Genomic DNA, 22,509 nt, shown 5'->3' with positions numbered 1-22,509 from the left:
AGGGTGCGGTGTTCAGGCAGAGATAGGGCTCTGTAGGCAGGGCAACAGCCTGGCCAAAAGCCTCGAGGAGGAAAAGAGGAGGGCTTGTTTTAGGGAAAAAAGAAGATCTCAGGAGAGATGAATTAGGCGATGTGCCCCTGCAGTGAAGACTGGAGAGGTATGCAGTGATTAGACCATGTAAAGTTTACTTTGCCACAATTCAGATTTCGAAGGTGAGGAACATGGTTTTTTAATTCACCAGTGTTTCCCCACTACATAGTAGTTAGTGGTGCTCCAAATCTGGTTTAAGGATTACTTTATCCCCACAATAATGTGATTCACTTTTATGCAGAACAGTGAAATAATTATATTTGTCTCATTTTCTTCATATGCGCATAATGGGGATAATTGTCGTGGAGAACATTCAGTAAGGTGATGCCAATCCAGTGTTCATCAGTGAGAGCTGAGGTTTTGGTGAAATATTCCTAAAACTCAGGATAGTTTTGAATGTCCGTCTAGAGTGTGTTAGGTTGGACGCCTGGGTGGCTCAGTGGTTTAGGGACTCTGCCTTCGGTTTGGGTCGTGGTCCCGGGGTCCTGGGATCAAGCCCCGCGTAGGACTCTGCTCGGCGGGGAGCCTGCTTCCTCCCCTCTCTCTGACTTCCTCTCTGCCTACTCGTGATCTCTGTCAAATAGATAAATAAAATCTTAAAAAAAAAATCTTTAGAGTGTGTTAGGTTTGGGGAGGTTGTATTTGTTGAGCGGAAGGTGACGCTCTGCAGTCCAGATGAAGGTTGAATTTCTTTCCTGGAATTGGGAAAGAGAACTGGGACGGAGAAAAACCAACCGCAGGCGGAGCGCGTACTGCTGAGTCTTGCCTAAGCTCTTCGCGGCCCAAGTCCTACCCCGCCTCTAGCTCTCGCCCCGCCCTTCCCTGCCCCTTGCCCCACCCCATCTACGGTCTCTTCGCCCCGCCTCTCCTTTGGTCCGCCGGCCACCATTTTGCACTGTGCTCCGCCCACTCACTCCTCCTCTTCCGCCCTGCGCTGCAGCTGCGCAGTCGGGTGCTTTCTTCTAGGTTTGGGGCCGGTTTCCTGATTCTGGGCTCTCCGCGAATTTTCTCCAGCTCAGCCATGTGGCGAGGACGGCAGGGCCGCCTCAGGCCAGTGGGCTGCGTAGTGGAGGAGCTACGGTGCCAGCGCCGGGAGCGGGAGGCAGGTGCGGGAGGGCAAGGAAGGCGGGAAGATACCGGCGGGGGTACCGTAGCTCCTCCACTACGGAGGAGTGCTGTGGTATGGCGGATGGTATGGCAGTCGGGGATAGATGAGGCCCCCGGGTGGCAGACGGGGGTCCTAGATGTCCCTCCTACGTTTAGCTGGCTCCTTTGCCCTCAGCATTGCGGAAGGCGCGGAGGGAGCAGCAGCTGGTCAGTAAGAGGCTGCTGAGAGACGACGTCTTGGAGGAAGCCGAAGGGGAATGTGTGGCCATGATCCTCGGGGAAGCTGAGGTGAGGGGACCGGGTGCTTGGTGAGTTCTGCGCCCACTGGCGCCAAATTCCTTTTGAGCTCGGCCCCTTCAGTACCTCCATCCATCCAGTGGGCCAAGCCAGAAACTGGGAAATCATCCTCGAGAACTGTGTCCCTCATCACCACATCAGTACATCAAGTCCTGGCGTTTTTCATCTCTTAAAGAGCCCTGGCGCCTGGGTGGCTCAGTGGGTTAAGCCGCTGCCTTCGGCTCAGGTCATGATCTCAGAGTCCTGGGATCGAGTCCCGCATCGGGCTCTCTGCTCAGCGGAGAGCCTGCTTCCCTTTCTCTCTCTCTGCCTGCCTCTCCATCTACTTGTGATTTCTCTCTGTCAAATAAATAAATAAAATCTTAAAAAAAAAAAAAAAAAAGAGCCCTGGCGTCTTCAAGGTGGTCAACATCGCAGCTACTACCATCTTCTTCTCTGTATACACACAGTAGCCTTCTAACAGATCATTTACATCTGTGCTTGCGGCCTTGAAGTTCATTCTCCATACATCAGTCAGATGTGTCTCTCACAAAACCAGAATTTGGGGCGCCTGGGTGGCTTAGTGGGTTAAGTGTCTCCGACTGGAGTTCCGCTCAGGTCATGAGCTTTTGGTGGTGAGATTGAGCCACCCCCCCCCCCCCTCCTTGGGCTCCGTGCTCAGCATGGAGTCTGCCTGAGGTTCTCTATCCCTCTCCTTCTGTCACTCTTCTGTGCGGGCTTTCTCTCTTTGTCTCTCAAATAAATACATCTTTGGGGCATCTGGATGGCCTAGTCGGTTAGAGGTCTGCATTTAACTGGGGTCATGATCCTAGGATCAAGTCCTGTATTTGGTTCCCTGCTCAGCAGGGAGCCTGCTTTTCCCAGTCACTCTGCTACTCCCCCTTCTTGTGCTCTCTCTGAAATAAATAAAATCGTAAAAAGAAGATCTTTAAAAAAATAAAAATTAAAAATCCTTCCTTCCTAGATGAATGGTTGCCCAGCTCCAACCTTGCCAGTTTACTCATCTTAGCCAAAATTCTCCCTTTTCAGTTTTTGAAAGAATATGCTAGGATCTTTCTTGTCGCAAGGCCTTTACATTTGCTACATCTAAAAATGGGTCCTTTTTAGTGTTCTGTCTTGACAGCCTGTTTGCAGAATATTAATCATACTAATTGTTTGTTTACTGTTTCTCCAGCTAGACTTTAAATCCTTGGGAACCTAGACCCTATCTTATTTGTTGTCATTGAAAACTCAGATGCCCTATAGTATCTGGCATATAGTAGATGGTAATTATTTATTGACTAAGTGAATGAAATGGTTAGTTTTAGCTGATTTATTCATTCAAGCATTGGGCATCCCCTTTATTTATATTGTCTAGGTTTACATATGTTGTTTACAAAAGTATTCATGTCTAGGTTATACCATTGGTTTGTTGGTTCATTGTGTGCTTACTTCATCCCAAGACACTGTGCTGGGGACTGAAGTGCACAAAGATGAGGAGAGTCCTTTTCTTCGTGGTACTTGCAGCAGCCCAGTGAAGAAGACAGGCATGTTACCATCTGTCATGAAGGAAACATGAGGCACAATAGAAACCCTTAAGTCTGAAAGGAAGCTATAAAGAGGAACAGAAATCTGGAGGGAGTGGAGGACCTGGGGATGATATCCCTGGCAGAAGGAATAGATCGTGCAAAAGCTTGGAAGCATTAAAAAACAAGTCATGTTATGCTGGGTGCTGTTGGAGTATAGGTTGCATGGGGAGAATGGCTAGAGGGATAAGTTGTGCCAGACTGAAAGATTTAAATGTTATCCTTGAAATAACTCTGTAAGAAGGCAGGAAATACATTATTCCCATTTTTCAGGTGAAAAATTGAGGTTTAGGTTCCTTATAAAGTAAGTGACAGGGCTGGTATTACTAAACCCAGTTCTGATTAGTCCTTTTGTCTACTCTATTGCAAGATTGATGGTTATTAGCCATATTAGCCTGAATGACAAGTTCTAGGGACGTTGCAGCATTAGAGTGCTCACAGGTGAGGTGGACAGAGTAGGATTCATGCTTGCTTTCTGGCAACTTTGTTTCCATCACTCTTCTTCCTACCCTGCACTCCAGATCCAGCAGTTCCTCCAGTTAGCACAGCGGGGGACAGATGAAAAGCAGAGAGAGAGAGCTCTGGTCAGCCTTCGTCGAGGCTTGCAGCACCCTCAGACGCAGCAAACCTTCATCTGGTCAGTATGGGTGGTGAGTGGGGCCTGGGCTTCTGAGGGATGGACAGGAGTGTGGAGGGGATGGGGCACAGGCTGAGCAGGGCTCTGGTACTCACTCATGTAGGCTGGAGGGCAGCATGCGGACCCTGGTTGGGCTTCTGACCAGCAACCGAGCCCTGTTGCAGCTAGAGGCCGCTCGGTGCCTTCATGAGCTCTCTCATTCCGAGCAGTCTGCGGTGGCTGAGGCCTGCCTGCCAGCCACTTCCTACCTTCTCACCTACCTCTCCGGTCACAGCTCAGACTTTATAGTAAGCCCTCTCCCTTCCTACGTTGTTCTTGACTTGGATTTAAATACTGTGCTTTTGGGTTTAGTTTGAGCTGGCACATAGGGGGAAGAAGAAAATTTGTTTCCCCTGATGTCCATAGCCATACATATGCCCATCACCTTCCACTCCCTTTTACCCAGAGCCTCAAAGGGAAAACGTCATCCTCTGCTCTCCCACCCCCACCCTAGCCTGAGACAGGCCATGCCCCGTTCTTTTGTTGTCCTACTCTCAGGAGCTCTGTCTGTATACACTGGGTAACCTGATTGTGGAGAGTGAGGCTGTGAGAAGGCGGCTCCTGCCACAGGGCATTGTTCCTGCTTTGGCTGCCTGCATCCAGGTGAGCATCCATCTGTTTTTTCCCTCCTGGGGCAGTCCTCCCCTGTCTTGTCCCTACATGGCCCCCTGCTTTGTTTAGGCAGCTCCAGCCTCTGCCCTGTGCTAAGGGATTGAAAGTCATAGGAAATCTTATGACCCAGCTTCCATAGTCAGATCTCTACCCTGTCTACTTCTAGTCTCCCCATCTGACTGTGCTGGAAGCCCTTGGATATGCCTTGTCCCAGCTTCTGCAAGCTAAGGAAGCTCCAGAGATGATCATCCCGTAAGTAAAATTTTATCTCCAGATGTGGAAGCGTATGTGACCTACTTGGTGATGTAGCCCCCGGACACCAGATTCAGTCTTGTTTCTGAAACCAGTGCACATTTTAGCTCTGTATCTGGCTGGGAAGAGGTTTGGATTTGGATACTTTCCCACCTGCTGTTAGGGTTTGGGAAGAATGACTGGCATCTTGTCTTCTGTGGTTCCAACTCAAAACTTTCCTGTTGGCAGTTCCGTCTTGGGCTCCACTCTCCCCCAGCATATCCTACAACTGTTGCAACCTGGACCAAAGCTAAACCCTGGGGTTGCTGTGGAGTTTGCCTGGTGCCTGCACTACATCATCTGCAGGTAACACAGACCATTTGCAAAAGTACCACAGACTTGCCCTGGGGCTCCTTTCCAGATCCTCGGGTTTTTGAACTTTGGTTTCTGGAATTGCAGTGAGTTTTCTTCCTCCTGTGGTCATCTCTGCTTGGACCCCAGAAACCCATCACTCTAGGCCATTTGCCATCCTCAAGGTGGGATTGATTGAGTACTTGCTTTTTATTGCCTAGCCAGGTCAACAATGCGCTGCTTATCTCCCATGGGGGTCTCTCCACTCTGGGGCTGCTGCTATTGGACGTGGCTGGGGCTGTCCAGAGAACTGAGGATACAGGACTGGAGTTGGTAGGTGAAGAGGACAGGTCAAGATCTGGGCTACCTTTCTTCCTGTTTTGCTACTTACTATGTAGGTAACCCCTTCCCCCTTACACTGTACTCCCAACTTGTCTTTGCAGCTGGTATGCCCTGTACTTCGGTGTCTAAGCAACTTGCTAACAGAAGCAGCAGTGGAGGTTGTGGGAGGGCCAAATCAGCTTGAAGATGAGCGTGTGGTGGCGGCCTTATATATCCTTCTGCAGTTCTTCGTCCAGAAACAGCCCAGCCTGCTTCCTGAGTGCCTTTGGCTCCTCAACAACCTTACTGGTATGTACTGTAATGTGCCTCGGCCTAGACCTTTAGGTTCTGGGAATGCTTCCTCATTGCCTGGGCTGAGGTGGGTAGGACTGGGGGCGGGTGGCAGGTTCAGGTCCCTGTTTTGAGGGACTTTACCTTGACATTTTCCCTTCCAGCAAATAGTCCTAGCTTCTGTACCTCCTTGCTCTCCATGGATCTGATCAAGCCTCTTTTGCAGTTGTTGCCAGTTTCTAATGTGGTGAGCGTATTGGTAGGTATTGGGGTCACTTAAGTCCTGGATCTTATGGCCAAAGTAAAAACACTGGGAGCAGGCCTTTGCACTCAGAAGTATCCTTACCTGAGGACTGGCAGGTGGTGTGGTGTGGATGGCTTCAAGGCCAAACCAGTCAGGTGTGAATCCCTAACCTGTTTTGGGTTTTTTTTTTTTTAGATTTTTATTTATTTACTTGACAGACAAAGATCACAAGTAGGCAGAGAGGCAGGCAGAGGAAGGGAAGCAGGCTTCCCGCTGAGCAGAGCCCAACGTGGGGCTCTATCACAGGACTCTGGGATCATGACCTGAGCCGAAGACAGAGGCTTTAACCCACTGAGCCTCCCAGGTGCCCCTCCCTAACCTGTTTTGCTAGTTAAGCAGATCAGCTTACCACCTTGAACTTCAGTTTCCTCGTGTGTAATTTGAGAATACCAGTGCTACCTGAGGCAGCTCTGAGGATTACAAAACATGCGTGTGCTTGGCATGGTGCCTGACCACATGATCAGCACTCCATATATTTTAGCTCCATGATTAGTCTTTAGTTTTCATCCTTTGTGGGGACTCTGTATACATGTCTCTCTGTAGGTGCTCACAGTTCTGTGCAACGTGGCAGAGAAGGGTCGTGCTTATTGCCAACATCTATGGCCAGGGCCCTTGCTCCCCTGCTTGATTGGCACACTGGCTTCCTCTGACACTGAAGTAGTAGGCCAGAGTTTAGAGCTCCTGCATCTGCTGTTCCTCTATCGGCCAGAGGTGAGTTTTGGCCCCCGTACCCCTGTTCTGAGGCCTGTAGTCTCACCATGGCCCCTTTCCCTTTCCATCCTATCTATAGCCACTTTTCTGGGCCTGGCAAGCCTATGTGGACTCCAGTTCAGAACTTGCAGCCTCTGGTTGGGAAGGCACTCTTCCAAATAGAGGTGGGCTAACCTATAAGGCTGTGGGAATCTAGTGTTGGGGCACAGGAACTCGGGTGATGAATCCTTTTCCCTGCCCTCAGGCTGTGGAGGCATTTGTGCAGCATTCAGGGCTTCAGGTCCTAGAAAAACATCAGGAAGAGGCACAGCTCCAGGATCGTGTGCATGCTCTCCAGAAGACTGCTCTTCACAGGTGACCTGGCTTCTCGATATCACTCATTCAACTCATCACCTCCCCCACCCCTCTCAATTTCCTTGTCCCTGGATCCCCTTTTGAGGATTTAGAACCATAATGACATCTCATATTCTCTGCTCCTGTGTCCAGGACAGAATAAAGTTTTATTTTTATAGTAAACTGCTTTGCCTCAGTGGTTGTGTGATAAGGGGTAGAGGGTAAAATGAGGGTAAGAACATGCAGAGTTGGTGTTTTCAGCTCAAGCTTTATACAGAACAGAACACTTTTTTCACATTGTACTCGGTCCAGCAGAGCCCAACCTGTGGGGCTGTTGCTCTTAATCAGTGGAGGCTTCAGGCTTTGCCACTTAGCACATTCTCCACGGCTCTGGTTACCTGATCAGCACTGAAGTTGTTCAAAGAGACATTCTTCTCTTGGCCAAATGCTGGGGAGAGAGAATAGGGGCTAAATATCTAGTATACACTATGGGACTACCAAAATATTAATAAAAGTCTTTGTCTTCAACTTACAGTCTTGTTAGGGTGAGAAAAGTAGTACAGAGATATGACCAAGGTGTATTTGGGATGTCTAGAGTTTATCCAGGGGGTCTCAAACACATCTAGGAAGCCCAGATCCAACTAGAATTTTGGCTGATTCTGGGTGGCCACCATGGGAAGGAAGATGTTTCAAGGCAGTTTTTAGGGGCGTGGTAAGGTATTTATTATTAGCCACAACAGTGCTTTGCCTGGGCCTAGCCTTGGCTGGATGCCAATTCTGTGCCAGTCCTAGTATAAAACACTAAAGTAATTTGCATCCATCTCCCCTAGTCTATGGGCTTTTTCCTCCAAACAATTTATACTGCAGTTATCCACTGTTAGAGTCAGTTAACCTTAGGTATGACTTATTTTCTCCCGGCCCCGACATTCCTAGAGGAAGGCCTACTATGTCTCAAGCAACATGACCGTAATTTCCAGATTGGTAAACTTAAGAATATGATAAACAGGATAAGGGCAGTGTTATATGATTTGCTAGGGAATGCCTTATTAAGGAGATGATAAATAATTTCAGACCCGAGTAACAACAACATGAATTCTAACGAGCTAGCCATGAAAATCTGGTAGAAGTTCATCCTAGAAAGGGGGGACAGGTGTAAAGGTTAAAGGCTATTGTATCCTAGCTATGTAATTTTAGGTATGTTTCATAAAAATTTTTTTTTTTGGTAAGCTCTATGCCCAACATGGGGCTTAACTCCTGAACCAGAGATCAAGAGTCCTATGCTCTACTTACTGAACCAGCACCTGCCCCTGTTTCGTAAAATTTTTGACTCACCGTTCTAACCTCTACAGTAAGAAAAGAAGAATCCACCCCCTCATATAATTAATGAAGATTAAATGAAATTTAGACAAGGAAGTACTCAACGCAGAGCTTAACATTAACCTTAACATCAACAGAGCATATGCTTGTATTAACATCAACAGAGCATATGCTTGTATTACTGAGATTCTCACACTACCTGAAACGGCACTGACCACACCCACACGTCATGTGTAAGGACTCACTTCGACGGGAATTGATGAGCATCGATTCCCAATATGAACCCCGTTTCGAATTACGAAACCAACAGCTCCTGGTCCCTATGCAGGACAGGGCCCGCCTCCATATTGGTATTACTCGAGACACCAGCATTCTACAACCCCACGAATGTAGGTTTATATGAAACAACGTCAAAAGCAAGGCCGAAGTCCGAGTTCCAGGATCCCTACAGGTTTCTGTGTAACCCTGGATGACCTTCTCTTCTCCAACCCTTGGTCTCCTATCGGGGTCCCAAACTGCCCGCTTCCCCGCTCACCGTAGCGGGCCCATAGTTTGGGCTGCACATCAGAACACTCGCGGATTAGGATGGGCAGAGCGGGGTTCGCCTTCTTCAGCTCCACATAGTGTTTCTCGATGAATTCCCTGTTGGGGGGGGGGAGAGAAAGCCGTACGTGCTTGTCTACGCGCGGGACTCCCCAAACATCCGAGAGGTAGAGGTCATGACCTGGGCGCCCCGAAGCCTACCGGCATACCATCTTGCACCTCACCTGACGCCCTGGCTTCCGGGTGAGCGCTGGCACAAGTGGAGGCGAATCTCACGGAGGCCAAGTTTGGCCCCAATCCCGCGACTCGCTGCTGCAGCCGCCATCTCCCCTAGTGCCTAACTCCCCGCCCTAGGACTTCCGGCCAAGTTTTCCACTCTGACTAATCGCGGCCCTGCCAGTTCCCGCGATAGTTAGATGTCTTGCAGGGGGCGGGGTAAAGTTTAGCCAATGTCTTAAAAGCATTGCAGAAGGCGAGTGCCGCTTATTTCCATTTTCTCCGGGAGTGGGCGGAGGCGGAAGGGCTGCAGAGCGCAAAGCACTGTGGGATTGTTCCTGAGGTGCATCGTGGGAAAAATCTTGTCCTGGTTGTGTTGTCTTTGGAGCTTCAGTTCCTGCTGGCGTTGAAAAACCGCAGACGAAATGCCAGAGCGAGACAGTAAGGCTCGGGTCATTTGTCCTTTATTACCTACAGGACTTGGGACGCTTGGAGTGTTGTTTTCGCTTCAGAGTTTAAGCACTGTGCGGGTGGTGGAAATCTGGCGAAGCCCTTTAGTATCAAATGAAGCCGGGCAGCTCCGGACTGTTGTCTCTAAGCTTTGTCCTAGCCCCAAGTGACGACGGGTGTGTATTGTCTGTGAAGTAGCCCCTACCGCCTGCACTTAATCTTGGGTCGCGCCAGTTTATCTTAATCGCAGCATCTTGGATGTTATTTTCCGGAAGTATTTGTTGATCCTCCAGCGCCGGTTTAGGGGCTCCCTCCTTTGCACCAAGAGTTCCTTGTATTTTCTCAGTTGGGTACCTACTACTTTGTGTGGTCACTGTTGCTGCTTTTGCCTTTCTTCTTCACTAGAATGGGAGCAGTTTGACGTGAAAACATCAGTATTGTTCATTAATATAGTCCCAACTTTTGCACAGGAACTGACACGAAATAGATTTATTAAATTAACGCCAGGGGTTTTTGTTTGTTTGTTTGTTCATTTATTTATTTACTTATTTTAAGGTGAGCCTTTCTCCAACCCTTTGGCTCCAGATGGCCACGATGTGGATGATCCTCACTCCTTCCACCAGTGAGTATTTCAGTATAGGACTAAGTATATGAGCTGGGGATGAATAGAGTGGTGTGGAAATGGTGAAGGAATTATAAATGTCTTGTCAACAAGGATAGTGGCAAAAATTGTACCTTATGAGCCTTTATCTCTGAACTTTAGCTGCATAATGTCGACTGCATAAGAATATTAGAGGGGAAGTTCTGGCTGGGAGGGTGCGAGTTTTTAAAGTTAATGTTTAATTATATGATACAGGAATTCATCCTTGTAGAAAATTAAAGTAGAAGTAAGAGTAATATTCTTTTTGATAACATCCCCAGTTCCAGTCCCTTTCTTGGAAGTAACCACTGTTCCTTTTCCTTTTCATATGTGTCTTTTTCTACTTAAAATCCATTTATATGCATACATGTAGGTCTGAGGAAGATATACTATTATTTTGTAAGTTGACGTATTAAAATTAAGTGACGTTGTATTATATATTATATCATTTTGCTACTTGCTTAATTTCTCCACTCATGGTCTTAAAAATTATTTTCACGTAAGTGACAAAGACTCCCTCCCCTCCTTTTTTAAAACACATTTATCTCAGAGAGCAAGAAAGAGTAAGAGTGTGTGAGCAGTGGGGAGGAGCAGAGAGAGAGGGGAAGCAGACTCCCCAGTGAGTGTGGAACCTGGTGCAGGCTTGATATGCTACACCTTGATCTCTGGACCTGGAGATCCTGTCCTGAGCCAAAACCAAGAGCCAAAACTCAACTGACTGAACCACCCAGGCACCCCAAGGACTCCTGCTTTGACTAGACTTTCATCAAGCTTCTCTGGGATCCATTTTTGGCAAGTCCTATTAGGTTCAGTTTAAGCAAAGAATGCTGTTAAGCCATTTTATGGAGAGTCCCCTTAAGTAATCAAATAGATCAAGTCAAGCTCCTTTTTCCCTACCCTTAATGGCTAGCCAGTTTTCTCTTAATAATTTTTTTTTAAAGATTTTTTTTATTTATTTGACAGAGAGAGAGAGATCACAAGTAGGCAGAACAGCAGGTAGAGAGAGGGGGGGAAGCAGGCTCTCTGCTGAGCAGGGAGCCCGATGTGGGGCTTGATCCCAGGACCCTGAGATCATGACCTGAGCTGAAGGCAGAGGCTTAACCCACTGAGCCACCCAGGCACCCCAGTAATTTTTTTTTTTAATAAACGTCCAGTTGTCCCAGTTTGTTTTCAGAGTTGAGTTTCAGTCGTCTCCCCTATTGCAGTAGTCTTTATTCCTGTTATAGTAATCTTGAGCATTGTCTTCCTTGGGAACACTTAGAAGGATTCTTTGCTAAAACTGGGCACAGCAGGCCAAGGAAGAGAGTCAGAAGAGGGCTCAAATGGACCCGATTAAACTTTGGTCAAGGAGTGAGGTTTTTTTTTTTTTTTTTTTTTAGATTTTACTTATTTGACAGAGAGAAATCACAAGTAGGCAGAGAGAGAGAGAGAGAGAGGGGAGGAAGCAGGCTCTCTGTTGAGCAGAGAGCTGGATGCGGGGCCCGATCCCAGGACCCTGGGATCACGACCTGAGCCGAAGGCAGAGGCTCCAACCCACTGAGCCACCCAGGCGCCCCAAGGAGTGAAGTTTTGTCACTGTACTGATTAAAATTATCTCTTGTACCATCATTGCTGTCTGCCACACGTGGGAAATACTGTCATGATCTAGTCTTTAGTTAATGGTCATTTAGGCTGTTTCCAAGTTTTTATTACTTTCAAAGCTGAAATTGTGCGGTGCCTGGGTGTCTCAGTTGGTTAGGCATTGGCCTTCAGCTCAGGTCATGATCCCAGGGTCCTGGGATCAAGTACCATGTTGGGCTCTTTGCTCAGCAGAGAGCCTCTTTTCCCCGTCCCTCTACCTGCTGGCTCTTCCTGCTTCTGTGCATGTGCTCCCTCTCTGTCAAATAAGTAAATAAAATCTTAAAAAAAACCCCAAAAACTGAAATTTTATTTACACGCCTTTTTATACTCCTATTCCAATAATTAACAAAGCTAAATATGGGTGAATGGAGTTGGTAGGTCATAGGATATACCCACTTAAATTTTGATACAGCCAAATTGCTTTCACATTTGCTGTACTGACTTATGTGCCTCTCAGTGGAATATTCACTTTACAAATTCTCACACATACTTGATATATCAGATTTTGTAATAGTCAACACTCTGATGCATTAAAAGTGGCTTTTTTTTTTTTTTAATTTGTATTTTCTTGATTTCTAGTAAAGTTAACCATGGTTTTTAACATACTCCTTTTTTGATTCTTACTGGATACTAATTTTTAAAATTTTTGCCTTCTAGATCAAAACTCACCAATGAAGACTTCAGGAAACTTCTCATGACCCCAAGGGCTGCACCCACCTCTGCACCGCCCTCTAAGTCACGTCACCATGAGTAAGTTCTGGGGTCCTCCAACCTGTCTCCCCTCTCCTTCCTACAGAATCTGCTGAACTAGATGTCGTATGAACTAGAAGGCTAGTTCTTTTTTGACGCCTATAATTCTGATTCTCCCTCTCTGGAGATTGAAGCTCCAGTGAAGACTAGAGTGTGCTAAGATCTGAGTACGTTTCACATACCACTTGTACTAATAGAATGCCAGTAGTGCTTAAATGGACAGATTTCAGGGTCCATTGCAGCTCTAGGAACTCAGATGCTGAGGTAGATATTGGGAGATAGAGAATTTTAATAGTGCTTCAAGTGGTTTTGCTGCTTTCTGAAGCTTAGAAACACTCACCTACAAATAGTGGTCTGGATCTCTGCGTGGTTGAAGCTGTTGCTCTGTTCCATATTCTAGGCCTTTCTTCAGTCCTCAAAGCCAGTTGTTGGGGGTTTCTGGGGCTGTGGCAATATTTTGCTATCAGTGAATTTCTTTCTCTTTTAGGATGCCAAGAGAGTACAATGAGGATGAAGATCCAGCTGCACGAAGGAGAAAAAAGAAAAGGTAAAGGAAGGATGAAGGAGTGTTGGACTGTAAGGTGGACAGTATTTTTTTTAAAGGCGTGGAGGTCAGTAGTTACTATGAGGCTGGAGATTAAGGTTTTCCTTTATTATTTGAGGTTCTCTGGTTTAGTGGAGAAGAACGATAGGCAGAGTGGCAATTTAGGACTTTGGGGTCAGTGTGCAGTATTTTAATCTCATCTCTCCAGTTCTTAGCTGGATAATGATGGGGTTATTCCCTAACATGTCTAACCCTCAGTATTACCATGAGTAGAGTGATTTCATAACTTTTTTTTTAATAAAGATTTTATTATTTATTTGACAGAGATCACAAGTAGGCAGAGAGGCAGGCAGAGCGGCGGGGGGGGAAGCAAAGAGCCCAATGTGGGGCTTGATCCCATGACCCTGAGATCCTGACCCGAGCCAAAGGCAGAGGCTCAACCCACTGAGCCACCCAGATGCCCCTGATTTCATAACTTTTATCAGGTTGTCATGAGGATCAACTGTGGTAATGCATGTAAGCACTTAGCACTAGTATCTGGCATATTGCAACCACCCAGTAAATCTTATCTGCCATTATCACCATCATCATCATGATTATTTATAAGATACTGAAATTTCTGGACCTTGTGTTTTGCTGTTATCTCTTCTGGGAGAAGACCAGCAAGGGATGATTTTCTTTTTCTTTCTTTCTTTTTTTTTTTTTTTTTGAGTGTGAGCATGAGTTGGGGGGAGAGGCAGAGGGAGAAGCAGACTCCCCACCAAGCGGGGTGCATAATGTGGAACTTGATCCCAGGACCCTGGGATCATGACCTGAGCTGAAGGCAGATAGCTGAACCAACTGAGCCACCCAGGGGCCCAGGAATGATTTTCAGTTGAAATTTGGAAGGTGATAAAAGTTTAGATAACTTCCTCTTGCCCTACAGAAAAGTCTCATCTTTAGAGACTGAGTGATACACAGTTGTGTGGCATTAAAGAATTCTGAAATGACAGATGGAAGGTTCCATGGTAGCATTGAAAGAGTCTATCTGTGAGCTGGAAGATGCTATAATTCTGATTTTGAGGACTATCCGGAGTTGGCCAGCAGTCCTATGAGGATGTATATGAGCTTTCACCAGACAGTTGGATAAAACAGGTAGGAATAATTCTGCTGACCTTGGGATAGCAGCTAGTGAGCCTTACACATTTGTTTTTCTGTGGTCACAGTTATTATGCCAAGCTTCGTCAACAAGAGATTGAGAGAGAGAGGGAACTAGCAGAGAAGTACCGTGACCGTGCCAAGGAACGGCGAGATGGGGTCAACAAAGATTATGAGGAAACTGAGCTGATTAGTACCACAGCTAACTACAGGGCTGTGGGCCCCACTGCTGAAGCGTGAGTACCCAGGCTGCCAGGGCAGGATTCCCTCAGCATCCCAGTGGCCTACAATCACAGTGTGAATTCTTGTTAATACTTTCCTTACTTTGGAACCCAGGCTGAGCTATTTCAAGAAGGACTTGGTACTCACAAATAACTATTCTAACGTGGCTTCTTTCATTATACAGGGACAAATCCGCTGCAGAGAAGAGAAGACAGTTGATCCAGGAATCCAAATTCTTGGGTGGTGACATGGAACACACCCATTTGGTGAAGGGTTTGGATTTTGCTCTGCTTCAAAAGGTGAGCCATGGTGGGTGGGTAAAGAATAATCCTAGAATGCTGAATCCTCTTGTATGGGCCTTTCAAAGTGAAAGGGGGGAGACTGCTCTCAGCCCAGACCATATAGGAAGAGTAATAGTGGCTCTTGATTAGGACTAATTGGTACTCATCCTTTAAGTCTCAGCCTTAATTTTATTTTTGGGGGGGAAACCTTCCCTGATCACCCAGGTATGGTTGTTTAACCATAACAAGTGAGGTTGTTAAACCCCACTCCTCACTTCCCACTTCTTGTATCTCTGCATAGCTCTTTTATTTCACATAGCATAGTTATCACATTTTGTTTGTTTGTCTCTTCTGCTGTAAGCTCCGTTAAGGCAAGGACTATATTGTCTTGCTCAGTATTGAGTTCTTAGTTCCTGGCACAATGTGGTATATAGTGGTGTTAGATAAACATATGTAAAATGAATAAATGTCTAAATCCTACTTGGTTTCCTGTTAGGTACGAGCTGAGATTGCCAGCAAAGAGAAAGAAGAGGAAGAACTTATGGAAAAGCCCCAGAAGGAAACCAAGTAAGTAAATGCCAGGGAAAGTTGCGGGTTTAGGAAAGTGGAACCTAAAGTAGGAACACATTTGGTAAAAAAGAAAATATTTTTTTGTCTTTTCAGGAAAGATGAGGATCCTGAGAATAAAATTGAATTTAAGACACGTTTGGGTGAGTACAGAATTTTTACAGTAGTGGTTGTGTATTTTAGGTCAGTTATAGGCAATTTAATGGTCTGAGCAAGATGTGCTTTCCCTTCCCTTCAAACTGCTTTCCTCTTTCTTGCCCCGACATTAGCTAGTTCTCTTAGAATACTCTACCAGAACTTAGATGTGGACTTAGTCATTTCCTTTATTATTAATATCTCCTCTCATTTATGTTGGAAGCTCTTGCAGATTGTGGCTTATGCATTGAGGAAGGCAGCTTATAGCTTATCTGTTAAAAGAGGTAGCATGGTTGGTGATTAAAAGCTCAGAATTTGCAGGCAGAGACCTGGGTTTGAATCCTGGTGATGAAACTACACTAGGGATGTGATATTAGGTAACTCATTCACATCTCAGTGCCTGTTTGTCTCTCTGCAAAAATAGGGCTAATTCACCTCATGGGATTATTGGAGCCATTAAAAATACTATAGGCAACATGTCTGTTTTATTGAGTATGTAGCCAACCTGGTTTTTCCATCATTGTCAGTATCCCTCTACACCTCATCCTTCTTCCTCACAGGGCCTAATTCAATGCGAAGCCCATAGTGCCCCTGAGAATACAATGTAGAAGAGTGGATAAGAGCTCAGGCTTTGGAGTTAGATAGACTGGGTCCCAATCTTTATTCTCTCACTTCGTAGCTGTGTGACTTGAGGGAAATCACTTCCCTTTCAGCTTTGGTATTCTGATAACTTAAAAGGAGATAATGATGTGTACCTTACAGGGCTCTTGTGAAGACTGAGGCAATAGTATTTGGTGTGGTGGCACAGAGTAAACACTTACTAAATGGCAGCTGTTAGTGTAGAAGTTTCTCAGTGGCTGTGCTTGCTCCTGGTTCTCTTTTTGTAGGCCGCAACGTTTACCGCACGCTCTTCAGGAGTAAGGCGTATGAACGGAATGAGCTGTTCCTGCCGGGCCGCATGGCCTATGTGGTAGACCTGGATGATGAATATGCAGACACGGACATCCCCACCACCCTTATCCGCAGCAAAGCTGATTGCCCCACCATGGAGGTAAGTGGTTTGAGTCCTGAGAGCCTGTCAGGTGGGCCTTAAATCTGGGAGTCTGCCTTCCTTCTGCGCTGGATCTCATCCACCACATTTAACCCTGTCCACTTTTAACTTTCTAAATGTTAGTTGAATCCATTCACTTTTCTCTATTTCTTTCAGTAAAATTCCAGTTGAAGCTGTCATGTCTGACTGGAACTAATAAAAGATGCCCTTGTTTTGTTTCCTCGCTTTCACTCTGGTTTCTTTTCAGTATTTTATTTTATTTTTTTATTGAGTCGTAATTCATGTGCTACATAATCCACCTTTTGAAAATGTGTAACTTAGCAGCTTTTAGTATATTCATAGAAGTATGCAGCCATCACACAATATAAAAAAATTTGGGGAAAAAAAATTTTGATCCACCTCTACCCCACCCAAAAAACCCCCTGTACACTTTAGTCATAACCCCCACAGTCTTCCTATCCCCTTTTACATTGTGATTTTTCACATGTGGCCAGTGTGATATTTTCAACATAGGAATTTTTATCTCACCACACTTGAGAAGGTTTCAGTGATTTCTCATTATTAGGATAAAGAGTAAAGTCTTTGTTGTGGCATATGAACCCTGGCAACTTCTGTCCTGAACCACTTTTTCATCATGATTCTCCAGTTTATTCTCCAGTGAATCCCAGCTTGCTAGATTCACTTCTTTCTCTCTTTTTTTTAAGAGAGAGAGGGAGAGAGAGTGTAAGTAGGGGCGGGAAAGGCTGAGGGAGAGAGAGTCTGGAGCAGGCTCCACGCTATTGCGGAGCCCAGTGTGAGGCTTGGTCTCATGATCTTTAGATCATGACCTGAGCTGAAATCAAGAGTCAGACGCCCAACCTACTGAGCCATCCAGGTGCACCTAGATTCACTTTTGACCCAGGTCTTTGTATATGTCATTCTGTGTGACTGGAACGTTCTGTGACACCTCCTTTCCCTGTTTTTTCACTGAGTTGGTTATAACTTACTCTTGAATTGGTTAAGTGAATGAATGAGTGAATGAATGAGGAGATTCTTGCACTGTGATATAATATCCTTGCTGCTTCGGGTTTTTAGGCCCAGACCACACTGACCACAAATGACATTGTAATCAGCAAGCTCACCCAGATCCTTTCCTACCTGCGGCAGGGTACCCGCAATAAGAAGCTCAAGAAGAAGGATAAAGGTAATCTGGAGGGTTAGGGAGAGAAACCTTAACTCTGGAGGGGCACCTGAGGGTGGAACCAAGGTTTCCTGGAGCCTTTTGTGTCTAGAACCTTGGGAGACTCCTGGGAAGCAGAAAAAAATGGGAGCAATGGAGCATTAACAAGGAGATGGTTACACACAGGTTCTGTCTGCTTGAGCTTCCCAGGAAGCAATGGACAGCTTTGAGGCTTGAGAAGGGAGAGTATGGGGAGCTTTTGTTATTCCACCTTCTAAACAGATGTTTAATGAGTATTCAGAGCTGGAGAGCATGAATTCCCACCCATGATTCCTTGAGTGGGAATCAACTCAGGAATGTATTCTTCATTATTCTTTCTATATTTTAGGGAAGATGGAAGAGAAGAAACCCCCTGAGGCTGACATGAAGTATGTATCCTAGCCCTGTCACCTGCTAAGTGTGAGGAAAGGGTTCCCTGTTTCTTGTCTTTGGCATTTTGGGGAGGTCTTGATATGAGAATCTGTGGAGAAATGGCCAGGGAAAATGGAAGTGTGTATGACTTTGGCAGCTAGTGATCTGTTTTTCTAGTATATTTGAAGACATTGGGGATTATGTGCCGTCCACAACCAAGACGCCTCGGGACAAGGAGCGGGAGAGATATCGGGAACGGGAGCGTGATCGGGAGAGAGACCGAGACCGTGACAGAGAGCGGGAGCGAGAACGAGATCGGGAGAGGGAACGGGACCGAGAGAGAGAGGAAGAGAAGAAGAGGCACAGCTACTTTGAGAAGCCAAAAGTGGATGATGAGGTGAGATATGGCCCTGGTTACCAAGTGGGGAGCTGCCCGTCTGTGTCTGCTCTGCCAGGTACAAGATTTGTTTGTTAATATAGGTGCCTCAGGGCTCCATAGCAGCAGCGGATTCAACTAATCCAGGGTGGGAAGCATCCTGAAAATAAGGCAAAAAGTGGGTAGGGAATTGATTCACCGATCAGTCAAGCAGGGGAGGAATGAATACAAATCCCTCATGGCAATACTCACTTCAGTTTCTGTTTTCTTTCCAGCCCATGGATGTTGACAAAGGTGGGTGACATCTGAGACATCCTGCATTGGCTCTGGCCTTCTTGGGCTGAGAGGCTGCTGTCCTAGAGTTCAGAGTTGGCAAAGGCTGGGATTACGGGACTGCCTGATCTGAGTTCTCATTAAGATCCATGTCTTGCTTCATGAAATAGAAGATGAGTCTGGAGTTACCCGAATCTTCCTGGGCAATGGCAGGGCATATTTGCTCTGCTAGATACAGTTCCTCCACCTGCAGGGTTCTGAAGATGTGAGGGAGGTCGAACTGGCAGTATTCTGTGTACATAACTCCATCTCAACCAGAGTAGCTTGTTATTTAAGGATTCATTTATTTCCAGTAGAGAGAAAGAAAGAGCACGTGTGCGTGCGCCCACATAAGTTGGGGGAGGGGTGGAGGGAGAGAAAATCAAGGAGATGTCCCTCAGAGCCAGGAGCCTGATGTAGGGCTCAATCCCATAACCCTGAAATCATGACCTGAGTGGAAACCAAGAGCTGGCTGATGAACCAACTGAGCCCCCCAGGTGCCCTGGGGTAGCTCGTTATTAGTTGGAATTTGAATAAAGTTTTGTTAGCTAAAAGCTTTCTCTTTTGCTTAAAAAAATGACTTTATGAAAACAGGTTGGAAAGTATGTTTCGGGAGGGAGCAGAGGTAAGTTTCTTGTTTCACAATCTGAACAGAGATCTCTTTTCCCTTAGGACCCGGATCTGCTAAGGAGTTGATCAAGTCAATCAATGAAAAGTTTGCTGGGTCTGCGGGTTGGGAAGGCACTGAATCATATCCTTTATTTCAATACGTTGCTGGAGTCTAGAAAACTTGTCCTGTGTTCTTTCTAATTCCACCTACCTCCCTGCTTCCCCACACCCCCCGCCCCCACCCTGCCTCTTGCCTTTTATAGTAAATTTTGTCAGGGATGCAATTATTTCGACTTTCCCATTTCTCAGAGGATCTACTCACGTCCTTAAAAGTTTTCATGTTGGGACGTTGAGCCCTTGGTCCTTCCTTCTTGAAGCTTTTCTGCTATAGGTAGAATTATTTTCTTTTTTCTTTTTTTTAAGATTTTATTTATTTATTTATTTGACACAGAGAGAGAGAGAGAGATCACAAGTAGGCAGAGAGGCAGGCAGGGCTGGGCGGGGAAGCAGGGTTCTCTGCTGAGCAGAGAGCCCAATGCCGGGCTTGATCCCAGGACACTGAGATCATGACCTGAGCCCAAGGCAGAGGCTTAACCCACTGAGCTACCCAGGCGCCCCTAGAATTATTTTCTTTAACATAGCATATGCTGAAGAAGCCAGAGGACAAAAAGCAGCTGGGAGACTTCTTTGGAATGTCCAATAGCTATGCCGAGTGTTACCCAGCCACGTACGTGAGACCGTTAAGGGAGGCTGGGATGATTGGAGAACAAGTTGTGGGGAGGAGGCTGAAGTGGAAATCTGATTACTTGGGACTAAGGGGTACTTTTTACTTGGATGAACATTTCTTTTAGGCACTGAGTGGGAGGTCTCGGGTTGGGGCGTTGGTCATTTTTAGGCATATAGCATCTTAATTGGGAAGGTTTCTGGCTAAAGCATAGGGGTCTGGGTCTGCACCATCTGTCTAAATTTTGCTTCTTTTCAGGATGGATGACATGGCTGTGGATAGTGATGAGGAGGTGGATTACAGCAAAATGGATCAGGTATGGCATTGGAAGGATGAGTGGGGAGTCTTAGGCAGTTACTCTTTGGCACATACCTCCTTCCCCCCTCCCAACAGATTGGTGTCTCATTTTCTGGGCCTTCACCTTCCTTCAACTGCAACAGTAAGAGCAGCAGCATTATGGAGTCATGGGAAGCTTAACTTTTGAAGTGTTTGTACAAAACAAAACGAGATAGACCAAAAATAGGTTTTTTTTCAAAAGATTTTATTTATTTATTTGAGAGAGAGACAGTGAGAGAGAGCATGAGACGGGAGAAGGTCAGAGGGAGAAGCACTCTCTGCCAAGCTGGGAGCCTGTTGCGATGTTTAAGCCGAAGGCAGTTGCCTAACCAACTGAGCCACCCATGCACCCGAAAATAGATTTTTTTCTTCTTATTTCTGACAAAGTGTCAGATTTTGATTTCCATTGTAGGCGTAAGCAAGCCTTTAGTGCATAAATAGAAAGGGTAGAAGAAATTTCAGTGTTTAGAAAATAATCAAATTTTATTCTAGCCAGGATTGAAATGTTCTTTGCTAGTCTTAAAAACAAAAATACTAGGTGCGTGGGTGGCTCAGTGGGTTAAAGCCTCTGCCTTTGGCTCAGATCATGATCCCAGGGTCCTGGGATGGAGGCCCGCATCGGGCTCTCTGCTCAGTGGGGAGCCTGCTTCCCTTCCTCTCTCTCTGCCTGCCTCTCTGCCTGCTTGTGATCTCTGTCTGTCAAATAAATAAATTAAAAAAAAAAACTTAAGAAAAAAAAACACAAAAACAACAAAAAAAAAAACAATAATACTTTGGGGCACCTGGGTGGCTCAGTCAGTTAGGTGAAAAGACTCTTGATTTTAGCTCAGATCTCGATCTCAGTGTTTTGAGTTCAAGCCCTGTGTTGGGTTCCATGCTGGATGTGAAGCCTGCTTAAAAAAACAAAACAAAACAAACCTCAACCCCTGACACATAACACCATTAATGGTAAAGAAATTTCATCTACTTTTTCCTTGTTTCTCTTTACTGCAGTAGTTGAGCCTGGTTTATTTCCATCTTGGAGACTTACTTAACCCTGGTTCTGCCATTTATTTAGTTTTATGGCCTTGCCAATTAATTTTACTGCTATGCCCCAGTTTACTCATCAGGAGAATGGAGAGGACTGTGGTTCTCTTTTAATAGCATTTGAGAGAATTAAATATGTGTTTAGTGTTCAGAACAATGCCCAGTACATAGTAAGTAGATAGTAAGCATTTATTATTATTTATCAGGGTGGGATTTACGAATAATGCAACAGGATTGTGAGAGGACCTGGCTTTAGTAAGGGCTAAAATTCTTTTTCTATGACATCTCTTCCTTCTCTGTCCCCATTCTGTCTTCCAACAGGGCAATAAGAAAGGACCCTTAGGCCGCTGGGACTTTGATACCCAGGAGGAATACAGCGAGTATATGAACAACAAGGAGGCTTTGCCCAAGTGAGTCGGTAGGGAGTGAGGAGAGGGATGATGGGATGAGGGATGATGATGGAGTGGGCTAGCCTTCACCAGGTTTGAGGGTAGTCTGGCTGAGACATTCCTAAACAGGTTCTTTAGTCATAGGGCCATCTGGGAACACCTCTGTATTGTCATGCAACCTCTGGTGCCTTCTTTCCCTCATTTGTCCTTTATTTTTCTCAGAGCTGCATTCCAGTATGGCATCAAGATGTCTGAAGGGCGGAAAACCAGGCGCTTCAAGGAAACCAATGATAAGGCAGAGCTTGATCGCCAGTGGAAGAAGATTAGTGCAGTAAGTGAGATCACTTCTTGGGTGGACTTCAGCTGGGAGGAGACACTGGCCCACAGATAAAAGGAATAGGCAGGGGGTAAAGAGCCATGGAAGTGGAGAGAAGTTCGCGTTGTGCCTCACGTGATCAGACTGATCACTAACTATTGGGTGTAACTGTTCTTTTTTGTAGATTATTGAAAAGAGGAAGAAGATGGAGGCTGATGGGTGAGCACCAGCATTCTTCTTCTGGGGCACTGTGGGAATTGCTTAGAGAACTGATCTTAGGCTGACTCACTTTTCCTTCCATTGCAGAGTTGAAGTGAAAAGACCAAAATACTAATCTCCATTTCCAAGTCCAAAAAGACTCCCCACAAGGATGGACTCACCAGTGCTTGCTTTCTTTAATTCCCAAAAAAGTTGCAAGGTCTCTTTTTGTCAATGTATATAAAATGTTACTGTATGATCATTTAGTTCCATTAAATCTGGCTAACCTAC

General features: G+C 45.8%; 3 protein-coding genes across 6 annotated transcripts; 2 read left to right on the top strand and 1 right to left on the bottom strand.

The window, feature by feature from the left end:
• The first annotated feature begins 939 nt into the window (after positions 1 to 939).
• Positions 940 to 7,072, top strand: TMCO6 (transmembrane and coiled-coil domains 6). 3 transcript variants are annotated; one of them, XM_032336470.1, is made up of 12 exons: positions 940 to 1,196; positions 1,373 to 1,485; positions 3,581 to 3,696; positions 3,800 to 3,983; positions 4,234 to 4,338; positions 4,514 to 4,599; positions 4,828 to 4,944; positions 5,151 to 5,262; positions 5,373 to 5,559; positions 5,706 to 5,800; positions 6,389 to 6,720; positions 6,801 to 6,893. In XM_032336470.1, the coding sequence occupies exons 1-11, from the start codon at positions 1,112 to 1,114 to the stop codon at positions 6,716 to 6,718; spliced, it is 1,530 nt and encodes a 509-aa protein (XP_032192361.1). In that variant the 5' UTR covers positions 940 to 1,111; the 3' UTR covers positions 6,719 to 6,720; positions 6,801 to 6,893. The 3 variants fall into 3 exon arrangements, with proteins under 3 accessions (XP_032192361.1, XP_032192363.1, XP_032192362.1); XM_032336471.1 differs by having other exon boundaries at positions 948 to 1,196; positions 6,389 to 6,556; positions 6,801 to 7,072; XM_032336472.1 differs by having other exon boundaries at positions 940 to 1,144; positions 6,389 to 6,909.
• Positions 7,073 to 7,137: 65 nt separating this feature from the next.
• NDUFA2 (NADH:ubiquinone oxidoreductase subunit A2) lies at positions 7,138 to 9,213 on the bottom strand. Of its 2 annotated transcripts, none has more exons than XM_032336480.1 (3): positions 8,974 to 9,213; positions 8,656 to 8,848; positions 7,138 to 7,337 (listed from the first exon to the last, which is right to left on the bottom strand). In XM_032336480.1, exons 1-3 carry the CDS (start codon positions 9,072 to 9,074, stop codon positions 7,308 to 7,310), a joined length of 324 nt encoding a protein of 107 aa, XP_032192371.1. In that variant the 5' UTR covers positions 9,075 to 9,213; the 3' UTR covers positions 7,138 to 7,307. The 2 variants fall into 2 exon arrangements, with proteins under 2 accessions (XP_032192371.1, XP_032192372.1); XM_032336481.1 differs by having other exon boundaries at positions 8,742 to 8,848.
• A 73-nt stretch (positions 9,214 to 9,286) lies between these two features.
• IK (IK cytokine) lies at positions 9,287 to 22,509 on the top strand. The gene is made up of 20 exons (XM_032336468.1): positions 9,287 to 9,406; positions 9,971 to 10,037; positions 12,333 to 12,425; positions 12,913 to 12,972; positions 14,175 to 14,342; positions 14,513 to 14,627; positions 15,106 to 15,176; positions 15,273 to 15,319; positions 16,199 to 16,362; positions 17,437 to 17,545; positions 17,910 to 17,949; positions 18,110 to 18,329; positions 18,584 to 18,602; positions 19,293 to 19,371; positions 19,876 to 19,956; positions 20,212 to 20,269; positions 21,637 to 21,725; positions 21,927 to 22,035; positions 22,205 to 22,239; positions 22,327 to 22,509. Exons 1-20 carry the CDS (start codon positions 9,391 to 9,393, stop codon positions 22,352 to 22,354), a joined length of 1,668 nt encoding a protein of 555 aa, XP_032192359.1. The 5' UTR covers positions 9,287 to 9,390; the 3' UTR covers positions 22,355 to 22,509.

This window comes from Mustela erminea, chromosome 3 (genome assembly GCF_009829155.1).
Source record: "Mustela erminea isolate mMusErm1 chromosome 3, mMusErm1.Pri, whole genome shotgun sequence".
Classification (NCBI taxonomy): Eukaryota; Metazoa; Chordata; class Mammalia; order Carnivora; family Mustelidae; genus Mustela; species Mustela erminea.
The sequence above is the reverse complement of the archived record's forward strand: the minus strand, read 5'-3'. Positions and strand labels throughout refer to the sequence as shown.